This window comes from Gnatocerus cornutus, chromosome 9 (genome assembly GCF_029298725.1).
Source record: "Gnatocerus cornutus isolate USDA-ARS CGAHR chromosome 9, icGnaCorn1.1, whole genome shotgun sequence".
Taxonomy (NCBI): Eukaryota; Metazoa; Arthropoda; class Insecta; order Coleoptera; family Tenebrionidae; genus Gnatocerus; species Gnatocerus cornutus.
The window spans coordinates 6,012,340-6,027,829 of NC_142241.1; the positions used below are offsets into that span (position 1 = coordinate 6,012,340).

The 15,490-nt window shown below is 37.8% G+C and overlaps 3 protein-coding genes across 3 annotated transcripts; all 3 read right to left on the bottom strand.

Annotated features, from left to right (window-relative positions):
* Positions 1-242: 242 nt before the first annotated feature.
* Positions 243-3,233, bottom strand: Osi9 (DUF1676 domain-containing protein Osi9). Its single transcript, XM_088046384.1, has 3 exons — positions 3,077-3,233; positions 1,399-1,654; positions 243-711 (listed from the first exon to the last, which is right to left on the bottom strand). Exons 1-3 carry the CDS (start codon positions 3,224-3,226, stop codon positions 350-352), a joined length of 768 nt encoding a protein of 255 aa, XP_087902510.1. The 5' UTR covers positions 3,227-3,233; the 3' UTR covers positions 243-349.
* Positions 3,234-7,357: 4,124 nt separating this feature from the next.
* On the bottom strand, positions 7,358-8,321 carry Osi8 (Osiris 8). The gene is made up of 2 exons (XM_088045688.1): positions 7,802-8,321; positions 7,358-7,751 (listed from the first exon to the last, which is right to left on the bottom strand). The coding sequence occupies exons 1-2, from the start codon at positions 8,279-8,281 to the stop codon at positions 7,413-7,415; spliced, it is 819 nt and encodes a 272-aa protein (XP_087901814.1). The 5' UTR covers positions 8,282-8,321; the 3' UTR covers positions 7,358-7,412.
* Positions 8,322-13,928: 5,607 nt separating this feature from the next.
* Osi7 (Osiris 7) lies at positions 13,929-14,931 on the bottom strand. The gene has a single exon (XM_088045631.1). The coding sequence runs from the start codon at positions 14,873-14,875 to the stop codon at positions 14,024-14,026; it is 852 nt and encodes a 283-aa protein (XP_087901757.1). The 5' UTR covers positions 14,876-14,931; the 3' UTR covers positions 13,929-14,023.
* Between the last annotated feature and the right edge of the window lie 559 nt (positions 14,932-15,490).

Genomic DNA, 15,490 nt, shown 5'->3' on the forward strand with positions numbered 1-15,490 from the left:
GGCGTTTTATGTTTGTCTTTATGTGTGTTCCAAAAGGAATAAACTGCCGTTTTAATGGAACTAATAACGCTGCATTAATGGTTGTTAGGACTTTTCGAAGTGTTGTTGGTGGAGAAAAATGGTGATAATTGTCTATTGACTTTAACGAGGCGAGTAATTGGGTGAAATTGTTTAGTGGGGGTGTTTTTTCGTTAAAATAGTTTATTTAATAATAAATAACAAATAAATTAAAACAATGTAACAGATCACTAACATTTCCAGGTACTAGTTGAGGTCATCTAAAAATAATGAAACTTGAACAACTACTGCACCGTTACAAATGCACCGACAATATGTCAAAGTGTCGTCTTTAAGAACCAGTTCTGTAACCTCTATAGACCAACTCTGCAGGAGTATAAGCTCTTTCATTGTGTCCATGTTCCTCCACATGAGGATGGGCAATCACTTCGTAAGTCGCGGTGTGACCCTTCGAATCAACCAGCTTCTTCAACGCTATAATACTGGCAATAGTGAAGGCTACTTTCGCTATAAGCAGAGCTTTAAACGCCAAAGCACCCACAGCTTTCAATCCTAGAGCGAACAGCATCGACGACTTCATCATCATCATCATCATCATCGTACTCATGCCGCCTTTCTTGCCTTTTTTGCCTCCTTTTTTACCGCCGCCGAAGCCTCCGTATCCTCCTCCACCTCCACCGCCTTCTTTGCGACCTGAGTGAACAAGAAAGTAGTTTAATACAAAAAGACTTTGATAATAACAAGTTTATTTACAATTTTTGGTAACAATTTCTATATTTGGCACTTCAAGGAACTTTTTCTATAATTTATTGGCCGTACGAGTATGCAGTTAGTATCGCAGCTAGTTTGGCCATAACGAGAGCTTTGATCGCGAAAGCACCGAGACTTTTTGTGAATAAAGCAGCCCACAGTGCGCCTTTCATGGAGAAGAATAAGATTTCTTCGTAAACGTAGTTTGAACTTTTATGTTTTTCTTTTTTGCTGTCGGTGGAGCCGTTCCCATGACTACCACCGCCAGTGTAGCCACCACTATAGCTGCCTATGTAGCTATCACCACCATAGCCGCCTGTGTAGCTACCACCTTGTTTACTACGACCTAGACGAATACAAATGAGTTACATGGAGGCAAAAATTTGAAAACTTTGTGGTAAAAATGTAGAGTAATCGGATCTTCTCATTTAGATAAAGCTGAAGAAACATTGTGAGACTGGATTAGCGACAAATGAAACTAAATTGGGATTAAATTAAGCTAAATTTAATTAAACTGACCATAGGGGGCGAAATGAAAATAAATGAACCGTTCTTTGACCAAAATTGGCAATTGCATTGTTGTTTGTTTGTATTATTTGTAAATAAAGTGCTCTTTGGCCATTATCTCACCTTCCTCGACGGAATTTTCTGCGTCAGCCCCGAAAATCGTCGGAATCTTCAACTCCAAAGTATGCGACCCTAAATAATCCATCAGCCTTTCCAGTAGGACCTTGTCTAGCGCCGCTTCCCGTTCTTTCGTTTCATTCGGCAGTATAACCGGACTATATTCTCTCGGAAGTCTTTCAGAATTACTCTGTTTGATACGTATTCCATTTCCTACGTCAATATTGTTTGGTAGCCGCTCTACGAATTTTAGAGCCTTTTCCTGCAACGAAAACAGTCTTAAAATGAATGATATGTGCGCGTCCTGGAACGTAGTAGATCCAACGACAGATGTTCAATACAGTTACCGAATGATCCGATTAACATTACAATGCGACGTTATGGACAAATTAAATGGGAAAAAATGAGTAACGGACATTGAGAACTCACTATTACCGTAAGTAATCAAAATGGGTATAGACTCGTCTCGTCTAAAAACGGGGAGACCGGAAACATCAAAATGGGAGTTTACGGTATTTTGTCGGAAAGTTTAAAAATTGCGTTCCCGTATAATTTCGCAAAAACATGTCAATAAAAGAATAGAAAGCACACATTTCTTTATAAATCACACACATTAAGTGACCATGTGGGTCACTAAGCCTATAATATCGTTCAAAAATGATTTTCCAGATGCAAAAACCATGACATGTCTCCCAGATTTGTCCACTAGTGCTCTACTTCTTCTAGAGATTCTAAATTTCTTATTAATAAGTAGTCACGAGTGTTGTTAGCGACCGCAACAATGCGCAAGTTGGGTTTCCTTCATTTCATGCAAGTGCACGTAATGCATATTTGTAGACACAGTGATTTTCCAGACATTGGATGCTAATACACATACATTGCGCTTGAATAGTTGGGAAATTGCCACTTGGTATCTGGAAAATTAATGTTTCACCTAATTTGGTGCAGCGGAACACGTGGTTTAAGCTTCGAACAAATCTTTCACTCAAATAAGTAAATCTTACTCATATTTATTAATTTTGTACAATTCTTCTTAATAACATTTTTGTAACTTATTTTTGGAAGTTTATTTACTCTAGAATGAACTGTTTTTGTTCCCAATACTTTAAGAACATCTTTAAGAGACAAATTGAGTCTAATACCCATCTGTAAATCAATTTGGAGCAAAGTGCTTTTTCCAAACAGAAGCAAGAAATGTATTTTTATATTTCTGTAATGGAAAATTACAATTCAGTTGTCATACTGACTCACGTTCAATTTCCTAATTACAATACAAATTGTTAGAATTAATTTATTTAATTTTAAATATACAAACATTTATAACCAACAATTAGTAGTATCTTTCAAATTACTTCTAATTAGAGTAATTAATATTATTCACTGTGTATGTGAGGTACAAATCAATGTCTTATTGAAAGCTCTATGCCTGCACATGTTTAACTCAAATTCCATTTAAATTCTGATTATGGGGTAGTGATCCTTGACTCGGTTTCCTAACTAATTATAGTTAAGGTATATTCCAAGTTATCTAAAATCACTAGGCGCACAATTTAATTAATTACCATCCACCTGTTTGAAATAAATTTACCAAAGGCGGACCACTGTTAAAACACGAAAATTACCAAAATTACAAGTTTCCAAGCAATTAATTCTTCTTTTAATGGTCCTAAAGATAATTCCTCACCTTCAAACACAGCGTCAAAGCTTTAGGTCCACAGTCCCTGACAAACTGAACGGCATCTTTGTAAATTCCATCTTCGAAGCGATTTTCGCCCATCACACCCACCAAAAATAAAATGAACACGCAAACCTTCATGTTGTTGCACCGAAACATGTGGACAAACTGTGATCCTTGACTGATCGCGTCCTGGTTATATCAGGAGGAGCAGCCTAGGACTAGCCATTAAAAAAAAATTATTATATCTGTGCCAGTTTAATGACGGTGTATGTTCTAGTTAACCTGTGTGTAATGATCGTGTACAATTGACATTTATAGTAATTTGATGTCGCGATGGATTGGTTTACAGAACGGAAGCGCTCATTTTTGCGAGGAAGAATTCGACGGTTTTGGGATTTTTCCCACGAAAACGGACCATTACACGACTTAATTAGAGATGTTTACGTTTTTAGAAAAATTTTATTTACTTTGTCCGAATACGTGAGATGTTTCTTGCTTTTGACAGCTAATGAAATTGCACCTGCCATGACTGGGTATGTCTGCTTGGGTTTATTTGGTAGTGACTAGCGAAATAAATCCATTCTAGGTCTGTCGATACTTGTAACATCGTCGAGATATCTGGACTTGAAAATTGCATTTTCTTTTCATCTCATCTGAAGTTATGAAACGAAGTTATATCTTCGTTTCTATAATTACAAGACTCTCATTTTCATGCATGTCGGGATTGGAACGTGACTTTTCTATTGCCAGTCACTTTCAGCTTGAAAATCATACATGCAACCGACAAAACATAGTACGGTCCTGATAACATCAGTAGCTGTTGATTACTAATTAAAAAATACACAGAAAACACGACAGCTTTAAATTAATCTAAATTTTAGATTCGTTTCAAAGGAAATTCATTAAAAGTCGTGGCTCAAGTTTCGAACAAAGTATACAAATCTTTTTCTCAAACAAGTAAATCTTATTCATATTTATTAATTTTGTATGATTCCTCTTAAAAAATTCATTAGAGAAATGTTAACCTAAAATTGATTTTTTTCAATTAAAACAAAAGTAGGAACAAAAGAAGTAACGGATTTCTTTTGGTGCTTTTAGTACAAGATTTAGGCAAATATTTGATCGTTATGACACTCGACGAATTTTTATTACTTGAAATTAATTATGTGTGAAACACTAGGTCAAGTGTTTAAGTAATAGCAGGTGATTTTTTGAACTTTAGTAAATATTAAAAAGAATTTATTTAGAAGTTATATTTTATTCAAAAGGAGTCTCTGGAGATTAGACGCGGAGACACGAATATTTTATAAATGTTTTGTTTGGTTTCTAAAACTGACTTGAATTTGAAATTTCGTACCTCAATTTTATCGATGGATTTTTCCTACAACGTAAACGCAGGTAATAATTTTAAGAGAAAAATACACGCGCCCGAGAGATATAATCTTTTTTGTTATTTCTGTTTTCGTCCTGTTACGACAGATGTTATCAACAAAATCCCTCTGTTTATTAAAAAGTAAGCAAATCACAATCAGCTCGAGCTTTGGAGTATGTGGGCAGAGAAAGCTCAGCGAATTTATTAAACCGCAGAATAACATTATAGGCAGCCCACAATTCATCGGTTTTCTTTTCACCAGTGTCAGCTTTCTTTTTTGCTAAAATGATTAGATGTTTTACCACCAGTACATGTACCGTTCTTTGTACAGGTAAACACTATATTTGGTACTTAAAACGGTCTGTAATTTTATCATGAACGCACGTCCCGTAGGCTACTGATTACTATGGTAAGGACTGCAAACGGTAATACTGCAAGTGTTAATGATGTTTTAAAGAACGAGTTTATTCTAGGCGTTGTTAAAATGAAGTCGGGAGTAAAGAAAGGGAGCTATTAAAAATGTAGTTATTTGATTAGGATTTTTTTTATTATGAAATAGTTTAATAAATACTTCATAAAAATTGATTAATATGTGAGTGTTCTAATGAATCTAATTAAAAATGGGAAAAAATTGCTTGTAATACAAAGGTGCAATGTAGTAAGTAGAGATAAATAAAAAGTTGAAAATTCCACCAGAAAATTATGAATTTTTAGAAATGTTGCATAAATGGTGGATGCGCCAAATTAAGAAAAAGCTGATTTTTTCAAATATCAGATTAAAGAACTTTTAAAACTTTGAGCAATTTGAAATTAAAAGGAATTTATTATCTCACAAATTTTAATTTGATTTTCTGTCAATATGTAATGACAGGAATGAGAAATATGCTGAAAAATACAAACTTATAAATGCTGCAAAAATGGTGGGTGCGCCAAATATAAAATCTGTTTATAAAATTTTTGATTGGGGCTAATTTTAAAAAATGGTGGATGCGCCACATAAATAAATAACTTCTTTTATAATCCACTTTACTTGTAAGGCTTTTTTGACAAATAAGACTATTTTTTTAATGTTTTGAAAGATTCTTTTGAAAATGACCCTTGGTTTAAAAGTCAAATCGTCGGCGTGACAACAACCGCTATCTCAGGTCGGAAAATATTTTGTTACTACAGTCGGTTTAGGTTACATGTGTCCACTTTGACAGTAGTTTTTTTTTATTTAAGGTTGGAATCTTGATGAATTAATTTTTGGAATTTTAAGATAACATGGATGGCATCATGGTCCCCCCCCAGAATCTGACATTTGTCACTTTTGACATAAAAATTGCTGTGCGTCAAAGTTACGTAATTAATTAGTGCGAGTCCTTAAACATGTTCCAAATGAAGTGACATTTTCCTCAGATGCGATTGCTGTTTAAAAACGGTAAAGCACAAATTTAATTGTGACGGTTTGCAATGACATAACATAGACGATCGTCTTTTGTACCCCAAAACAACACTGCCATTGCAATATTTGCAACAGGTACAAATTACACGATGAAAATTTTAAAATTCGTGACCTTGGGTGGATATTTGCAACCTTAACCAATGTACTTTTTGTCGGACAGAATTTTTGCGGGGAATTTATTGGTTAGCTTTTACTCTTAAATCTTAAGCTAAAATTTGATAACAAGCAATCACTTAGAAAATTAAGAAAGAGGTTGTTGCCAAACTACCAATTTCAGACAGGAACAAGACAAACTAGGCCAAGGCTGAACAAAAATTATTTTTGTAGACATGATTACGATTAAAATCATGACAAAAATTTGAGTCGAATTTATGATTTTCGGAAATAAATAAAGAGAATTAACCCACTTTTAAACATTAATTTAGTGTTTAGTGGATGTGATTCTAACTTATGAAAGTAACTTTTAGTCGTACAAGAGTCAATTAGTTGGACACGAGCCAGTACATATTAAATATGTAGATACTTTCATCCGAATACTCGAATACCGCTTTTAACTATATCTCTATAACCGGTTACAAATGTTGGATTAATGCATGACAAGATTAATGTTAGCTATCATTTATAAGACGATAATTTTATTGTAAAAGTTGGCAGTTATGAGAAAATTATACTCATCGCTATCTGATGAACTCGTGCTGCGTTGAAATCGGAAGAACAATTTGACGAGTTGTACTAGTTTCCCTGCAGGCAAAGATATTCTTTGCACATGATAATTATAACCATTTTTTTCACCTGCTTTGCATGCCCATTCACCGTCATTTGTTGAGCCATAAAATCGTTCTTAAATAAAGGAATGTCAACAAGACCTACTCATAAGAACGACTGCACGTGACTTACGTACAGAACCGTTTTTTACATCCTGAACATTTGGAACTCTGACGTCAAAGCATGTTCGGAACTAAATTTTCTTGTACCGGACTTTTTTACTACGGAATTACATGGTGTAAAATCTACTTTTAAAGATCTTTCATGGTTCGTTTAAGGAGTAATAAGTGTTACAAATATGACCTGGAACTAGCTCTTTGAAATAAAAATCAATTAATATTAATGAGATAATGAGTTTCCGCTGATTGGTAACCGTGTTTTGTAAACAACAGAAAATGTTTCTCTTTTGATTGTTGTCAACATTGATCGTGACCGCGTCTCAGAGTCAATGTCAAAAACGGAACTAATTATCACTTTCTAACATCAAACTTCGTTACATTAATTATGCCAACAGCGCGACTATTAAGTCACATAATACGTTAGGGAAAGTAGATTTTTTGCGAGAGCTCCATTTGAGTCGTGATTACATTAACATCGTAACAAATCGACAATTTCTCGGATGAGCGACGGAATCTAGATAACTGATATCGGGTCGACGTGCTGGTTTACTTCCTCCAGGCATAGTACGAAAGTAAAACTTCTTAGATAATACACAAACAATTTATTAAATACAATAAATAGAAATAAATTAAGTCAATAAATTATGGTTGTTTAGGGGCGTATGCGCTGTAGGCTAAGTTTTGAGCTTGTTCTTTTTCGTACGATCGTCCCCAGCTGGAACCGTGTCCTCCGGAAACAACCACTTCATGGCCGGATTCGTGGCCGCCGCCGCCACCACCGAGGAGTTTTTTCAATCCGATAATACCCGCAAGGACGAGGGCGAGTTTAGAGACGATGAGGGCTTTTCCTGCCAAAAGGGCCAAAGCACCGAGGGCTAAAGGTACCAGAGTACCACCCAGAATGAGGGGGATGAGCAACAAGCCGGATCCCTTCTTCTTCTTGCCACGACTTTCTTCGCTGAGAGCTGAGGGTAACTTCACCTGGAACGATAAAAGTTGAAGTTTTGAAGGGTGGTTACAATGTTTCTTACTTGGAGGCTGTGTGTGTCGAAGAAGCTAGCGATTTTGTCCGAAATCATGGTGTTGAGAGCGGTGTCGCGTTCGGTGAGGGCTCTTGGAAGGGTGGCTTCGTATTCCTCTTCAGTCTTGACCTCGTTGAGGCTGGTGGCTTTGGGGTCTTTGACGAAGGTCACCCCATCAAAAATAGGTACTTCGGCGTAGTTCCTGGCAACTCTATCCATGGCGGAGATGAGCTTCAGTTTGAGACACGGTCCCAAATCTTTAGCAGCACACTCTTGATACACTTTGTAAACGTAACGTAGGTCACCCATGAAGGTAGTTTCTTGAGCTCGCGGTGTTTCTTCCACGCTGTTTTGCACGGGGGCGGTAGAGCGCCCCCAGGCGGTCGCCACCAAAGCCAAAACAAGACACTTGAACAACATGTCGCAGGTAACTGATATAATTTCACTTAGAGTAGTATTTATAGCGCGGTCCCACCTTTGGAATTTCATTTCGTGGTAGGTTTATCCCCTCTGCGGTCATCCTAAGCCCCCTCACTCTTCAGCCGTGACATTGACCGAGACGAAAAACAGATCGGACGCATCACGTGTCGTTACAGCCTATGGCCGCGATGCATCCGACCAATTAACATGCGAATGCAGACACTTCGCAAGTAGACCAAAACTGTGGAAGAATGCCAATTAAGGCAGATTTTAAGGGGAGGGACCCGAGACGACTTAAGTGGACCAAGACGGCGCAACCAAGGACGGGCGCTGGACACGTGGCCCTCACCTACTTACAGGTGCAGGGCTGGAGCAGTGAGAGCGGTCACGTGCGCTGCGCTCTTCGGCGGCGAAGACGTTAGATGCTTGTAATTTCCCATCTCGGTGGGTGGAGATTTTTGGGATTCCGGACTTCAGCTCCTTTTTGACCCAGTTCGAGGACATTTTTTCGAGAGGGTTCTTGAAAGTTCGGGCTTTCTCTTTTTAATTCTGTTACTGTTTTTAATAATTAGGTACATAATCAACAGTGACATGAATGGAACTAATGAAAGATTCTGGAAATGGAGTACGATGGCTTTTATTGCGATTATTGAACAGTGACTTTTATGGCACACATTACTGTCGTAACGTTATTCAATTAATATTTATGGCCAAAAAGAAGAAGACGCAGATAAAATTATTTCGAATTTTACGACGACAAAGAACTTGTTTAAAGTTTCATCTCAAAACTGTGGTAAATAAGTGCCGGCATCTTCTCATGACCGGGAAGAAAATACAGTTTAAATACCTAATTTTATACGGATAATATAAACAATATTTCCAGAGAACAAAGTGTGAAAATTTCCGTCAATCAGTAATAAACACAAATACGAGCTTCGATAGCCAGATGTAATTCTATAACGTCATCAATATTCATTGTCAATGTAAGACATGAACAGCAGTTCTTTTTTGTCGTCATTACTTTCAGAAGATTGAGGACACTTCCAGGAAACTTTGGTTTTCGTTTTTAGAGAAAGAACCAAAGGACTCGTTCCACCTGAAGTCTTATACGTCCTACGATCTTCTATTATTAGCCTGATGACATTTTTAAAGGAAGTTAAAGATTTGATTTGTTAAGTTCGTGGAAGTAGAAATAAAATTGTTTTCCAGGGGCTTACAAATGAAAATGCAAAAAAAATTCTCACGATACACGTGTAACTGCTCTTTCTAGTTCGACATTACGAACTGAGCAATTATACTGTAATTCATGCTTTTCTGTTTCATTTGAATGTGTTTACGCTCAATAGAATTCAAGATCAAAACTGTACTTCAGGCAACAACAAAAAATATAAAAAATGTTGGTGTTATTTAAACAATTATAACCGTAATTCGGGTATGTGACTAAATATAACAAATTAAATGCAGAATTACATAATGACATAGCATTAGCTCCACTGCTGAATTATTAAAATTACAAGAGAAGTCGAAATTTTATGCTACGTTATGTTTTGCCATGTAATAAATATTATAATGCAGCGAATTTTCCATTTAACCGAATTTTGCTTTATCTAGCCTATTATACAAAGTGAAAGCGCGGTATAAATATGTATGAAGTAAATGAAGATAGCAGTTTTAGAAGCTGCTTGCAACGAAAGGAAAATGATAGATCCCGGTTGAAATGGTAGCTGCCAATTAAGCTCGTACAAACGTGTAAATGAGACTTTACGTTTTTTAATCTGGTTTTGTATCATAAAAAATTCAAATTTAGGGTCTTCGCTTTGGTCTGGGGTAATTTCTCAGGTCAGTTGGTGGCAAGAAATAAAAGTGCGTAATGTGGAGAAAATTAAGAAAAATCGGTGTCGGTAGAAAGTTAATTAGGAAATTTAAGAAAGACGCCAGACTTGGTTTGCAAATTCATTGGCTATTGGCATGTGACCCCATATTTATCTTATTAATTATCCGAAGCTTAGTCATACGGAATAGCGGTCGATTCCAAACAATGAAGAAAGTTATGTAAATTCAGTTTCTGGATTAATTATTACTCAGTGACTAAGAGCAAATTCCTAGCGGTTTCTTCTTGATCCGGCCCTGTGAGACCAAATAGTCACATGGGTTATTGTCCTGACCCAGTGACCGCTTTCAGAGGCCCAGCGCCCTGTACCAGGTGCGGGGCGAGTGGGCAGCAGGGCTTGTCCAAGCTGTTTTACCACAAAATTTAACCAGAATTTATCCATGAGGCGCGAACTCAGCTTTTCTTATGTGCAAAGACAAAGATCCGCAAGTTGTAAACTTTCACCGATGCGTAAGCACATTCGAAAGTAATTCAGATCTCGATGTTTGACGTTTCTCTCGTCTAGTTCAGGGACGAAAAGTTCAAGATCCTCGGCCGGAAACCGACAAGGATTCGTTTCAATTGTGGCCTAAATTAGTAAACTCAATGCGAAAACTGTTGCGGGATTGATACCACACTTGAGTTAATTTAATAGCGGTGAGATGGGGTCGTTCGCAGGATAGAATATAGATGGGTGATTAAAAAGGAAAAGGAATTAAAGGAGAACAAACCGGACTAGGACATTCAATTGGCTAACATTTTCATAACTGAATTTTTGATGATGGTAATTAAAAATTGACTGTTTTAAGATGGCAGCAATGTTATTTGTTCTAGTAGCGTTTCACAGTTATTTACACAATTAGTGAGGAAAGCCGCGTTTTACTTCCGTAAGATCTACTATGTCCAAATGACCGACAAAAAGGCGTCCGCTCTCTACTCAAACGAACTTAAAAAAGTTTAACGATTAAAGACGCGATATCTCAGCAGAAATTGCATAAGAAAACAATAAACAACAATATAAACGTAACTGAAGCATCGGAAATACGACAAATGCACTTATTTCCAGCAGATGACTGTTCCAGTTATTATTTCATGACTTACATAAACATAAAAGCTCGAATCTTCTGCTTCTCTGAATAAAGACATTACAGCTCCACATTTTACATAATGTTGTAAAATTTCAGATCGAGACATAGTGATGTAAAATTTTTAGATAAAACCTTTTATTAAAAATTTTATCAATTTAATTTAATTAAAATACGAAACTCTGATGGGGTGCTCAGCTTCTTGTGTACATGCGGAATTATTAGCTCACGCTTCCAATAAAAAATTTAATTAGAGATATGGTAACATCTTTATAACATTTTACGAGTACATAACTCTAGCAAACGGCAGCAAATATAAATTTTATATTGTGGGAATTTAGTCTTTCAGTGTTTACTCCCTGATTCGCAATGCATTTGGGATTGTCTGTACTCTATCAAACATTTTCTCACATTATTGTAATTCAATTAATGCGCAACACTTTGTTGTGCAACGTGCCATCCATGTGTGATTCACGAAATAGTAATTTCGCAATTTACGCTTCAGGAAATGAATTCATTCCAAAATTTGTACTGTAGGTCAAGGTCTAGATAAAAACGAATCAGATTGTAACCGATGAAGAAAGAAGAGAAAGAGAATGAAGAGAAAGTGCCATCAGAATTATCGTCATTAAACTTCATTTTCTAACAAGCAATTATCATTTTCCTAAAAAGCCGATAATAAATCTACCGTGTAATTTCTCGACACGAGACTCATTCAGTTGAAGCAGACGATATTTAAATTTCCGCTGAACTCGCTAATGAAAGTTACAAATTTACACTAATACACTTTCTTCGGAATTATGTTAATTTGCAGGTGGATTTCGTTTGAAAATCGGAGCAATATTGCGTCACGTTTACCGTAAATCTAGATAACGTTTTCGCACAGGAAAGTGGAGTAAGTTGATAAAATGTCTTTACTGTAATTAAATAATAGTGGATAGTGGTGTTAAGCTAGGTAGTGACATCTTTGTGGATGTCTGCCTACTACCATGACCCCACCACTGACCCACTTTTATGGGTTATAAAAAATACAGCACTGAGAGGAAGGAGCAGATTCGAAAAAATGTGATTTTGGTCTGGTCATGTGGACGTCGCTATTTATTGTTTCCGCCTTTTTTAAGACTCATGCACACGACTTCACAGCTCGCACGTGAGGAACTAATTCGCAAAGAACAAGCCGTTTACGGCGCATACTTAATAACGTCGTGAGCTCAGTTTTTCTTGCTATTCAGGTCAGAGACTAATTACGAATCATAAGTAGCTAAATTATCCATAATTGATAAGTTATCATCAGACTCGATGTCGTGCCATTCAGGAGTGTAATATCCATGCATTACGTGGAGATTTATGCTCAACTCTGGAAGCTAATACTCATCTTTCTAACGTCACGATTGCGTAATAAAACTTTTCCTTTAATTTTCAGCTTGTTAACTTTGTTGCTCTGTTTTACCGTTTGGAATATTAACGGACGCCCTGGGAAATCGGTTTTTTTTTTCACGATTTTTAAACATGTGTGTGACATTTAAATGTACAGTATACGCATATTTATCTTACTGTCAACGGTTGTTCAGGATTTTTTTTTAGAATGAATGCTATTGGTTGATTAAGCGTAAAACAAACAACTGACGGGTGACCATTTGTCAGACGGCGGCAACAGAGGTGACAATATGGGTTACTGGGAAATTTATTATGTTAGATAGAAATATCAAAGAAGAAACTAAAATATTAAAATAAAACGAGCTAATTTATCTTACGGGAAAGTACTCTTTACGCTAATGAAATGTAATCTTATTTCGTCTAGCATTGAAGCTCTGTAATTAAATTTTTATCATATGCATCTATAAGAGTGTTTTTCCAGTTGATATCAGCTCAATCGTACCACAAAATCGGAACATCTAACTAGATAAACATCCTTTGAATAAAATTATTACAATTTAACCTTGTCATCTTGTACTTTTTGCAAACGCAGGGATAATAAAATTTTATTCCCGGAAACTCGTTGGTCAGGCATAAAACTGTCAGTCCTGCCACCCCAATTTTAGAATTCTCATTCAAACTGGCAAGAACTCCATTAAAATAAATTTTATATCTATTGAGATTCAGTAACCTGGAAACTCGTCCCTGTTTATTGTTTATTGGTAATTTCACACGTTCCAATTAAATATTTTTGTTTACAGAGCAAACATCATCAAATGAGGCTTGTGATTAATTGTCGCTGAAATTTAATGTTGATTGTTGGAATGTGAATGTAAGTGGAAGTAGTTTTATGGAGGTAGCTAATCGGTTTTTCGGTCGATTGTATAGTTTTGTTTACAAGTGCATCAGTAATGTAGCGCACCATCCTGCAAGGTTGATGTCATCGGCCTCATCATCTGGCATCCCGTTTGATACGGCTTCTTAGCGGCAGCAACGGATTGTCAAACGATTGGAATTTTCAAGTCTATTTGGTTTTTTGTGAAGAAATTGAGGAGAACAAAGCGGGCAATCAGTGGCTTTAAAGCTGGTTCCTTTGAGGTGGAAACTGTCGAGAAGTTAGTGAGGATTTCGAAATAAAAAATGATGATATGCCAGTCACCTACTTGGAAAAAGCAGGTGTACAACCTTGACTGAAGTAGCCCTTGAACTTGGAGAAACTGACCCAGTTAATAAAAGAGATTCTTCATAAGTACATGACTTTATTGACTTGTCAAAAATAACACTTAAGTCTAATTCTAGAACTAGATGGTATCTTAGTCTTTGTTCGTCGGTACAGACTAATAAATACATAAATAAAAACATAAATAATACGCGGGCGTTGCCCGGCCGGAACTAGAGGCTCTCTGAGAATTTACAGGTACAGGACCGGCTCTACCGGATCTACTGAGCTTGAGTGTGTCCCCTGTAGGCCAATTGTTGGGCGTCCAGAGCTCTTCCCCAGCCGCCTCCGTGACCAGAAGAGGAGTAACCACCTGCATCTCCGCCATAACCGCCGCCGCCGCCGCTGCCTCCATAGACTGCCTCGTGACTGCTGACGTGACTAGAGCTGTGCTGGGGGTGTGACACCACTTCGTAAGTCACGTGTTTGCCGCCACTTCCCAGGAGTTTCTTCAGTCCGATAATGGCGGACAACACCAAAGCGATTTTACCGATGAGGAGGGCTTTACCAGCGATCAGGGCGATGGCGGCGAGGGCCAATTTTCCAAGGACTGCAGCCTTGAGAGCGGCGGCGGCCATCAATGGACCAAGGATTTTCTGCGCCTTCTTCTTCTTTCCACGACCTTCTTCAACGGAATTTTCATCTTCGGAAATGTCGTCGAGGACGTCGTTGAAAGAGCGAGCTGTGGAGGAAACGGCGTTGACGATGTCAGCACCCTTGATGTCGATTTTCATGGTGTGAGACTCCAAGAATGATTGGACTCGTGACATGATGAGACTTTCGATGGTTTCGTCGCCGTTGAGGGCTCGGGGAGCTCCAGAGTCACTTCCGGTTTTGATGATTTGCACTCCTTCAGTCACTGTGATTGTATCTTTGTGTCCCAACATCTTGTCGACGAACGAGAAGAGCTTGTACTTGAGACAGGACGTGGTGTCCTTGCGGAGGCAGTCGTTGTAGATGGTGTCCAAAAGGTCATTTTCGGTCTGGACCGCGTTTCTGGAGCCTCTTCCTTCTTCTTGTGCCGGAAGGGCGGCAGCCATCGCGATACACAACAACAGAATATGTGTCTTCATGTTGTACTGAGCGTTATCGGAGTGTGATGCGTCGAAGATGGTACGCTGGTATATATGACTCTTATCCCTTCTACTCGCAGCTTAGCACAATTTGGGTCCGGAGACCATAATGACGGCCGCGGGGCGATATCTTGGACCGCTTTCTCATAGTCTAACCTCGTTTTCGGTGCGATATGCAACTGTCTGAGGGCTATGCGCTTCGTAGCACCCACAATTACACATTGCATGTTCCTGATGGTCAACACCGGAAACGGGGGTCAAGAGGTCAACACGACCGTTCCGTTTTATCGGTTTTCTGCACTCTCGCTGCATTTTTAGACCAAAAAGGGACACCTGGACCGGATTGCGTAATGTATAGAAAGCAAAATGACAAAACTAGACTCTTTCCATAAAAAAGAGATCGTGCAGACGTTTAATGAAAAACTCCTCCAATTAACTATATCGAGATGATGAAACTTGCTATCCAGGACATATAAGAAGTAGGCCAGATTAATCCTCTGTCATAGTCACTTTTACTTTATTTATGTACCGGATATGTGCGCATCAGTGAAAAGTCGCATGCTTTCTTTTCTAGAAGAGCTTGACCGTTGGCATTGTGATAAAACAACAATTGCG

Bases quoted from the DNA above. Each gene is read 5' to 3' on its own strand.
- Osi9 (XM_088046384.1), bottom strand. From the start codon at position 3,226: ATGTTTCGGTGCAACAACATGAAGGTTTGCGTGTTCATTTTATTTTTG. The intron at 1,655-3,076 runs GTGAGGAATTAT...TTTTCGTTGCAG, and splicing joins CTTTGACGCTGTGTTTGAAG to GAAAAGGCTCTAAAATTCGT. The intron at 712-1,398 runs GTGAGATAATGG...TTGTTCACTCAG, and splicing joins AGAAAATTCCGTCGAGGAAG to GTCGCAAAGAAGGCGGTGGA.
- Osi8 (XM_088045688.1), bottom strand. From the start codon at position 8,281: ATGAAATTCCAAAGGTGGGACCGCGCTATAAATACTACTCTAAGTGAA. The intron at 7,752-7,801 runs GTAAGAAACATT...TTATCGTTCCAG, and splicing joins TCGACACACACAGCCTCCAA to GTGAAGTTACCCTCAGCTCT.
- Osi7 (XM_088045631.1), bottom strand. From the start codon at position 14,875: ATGAAGACACATATTCTGTTGTTGTGTATCGCGATGGCTGCCGCCCTT.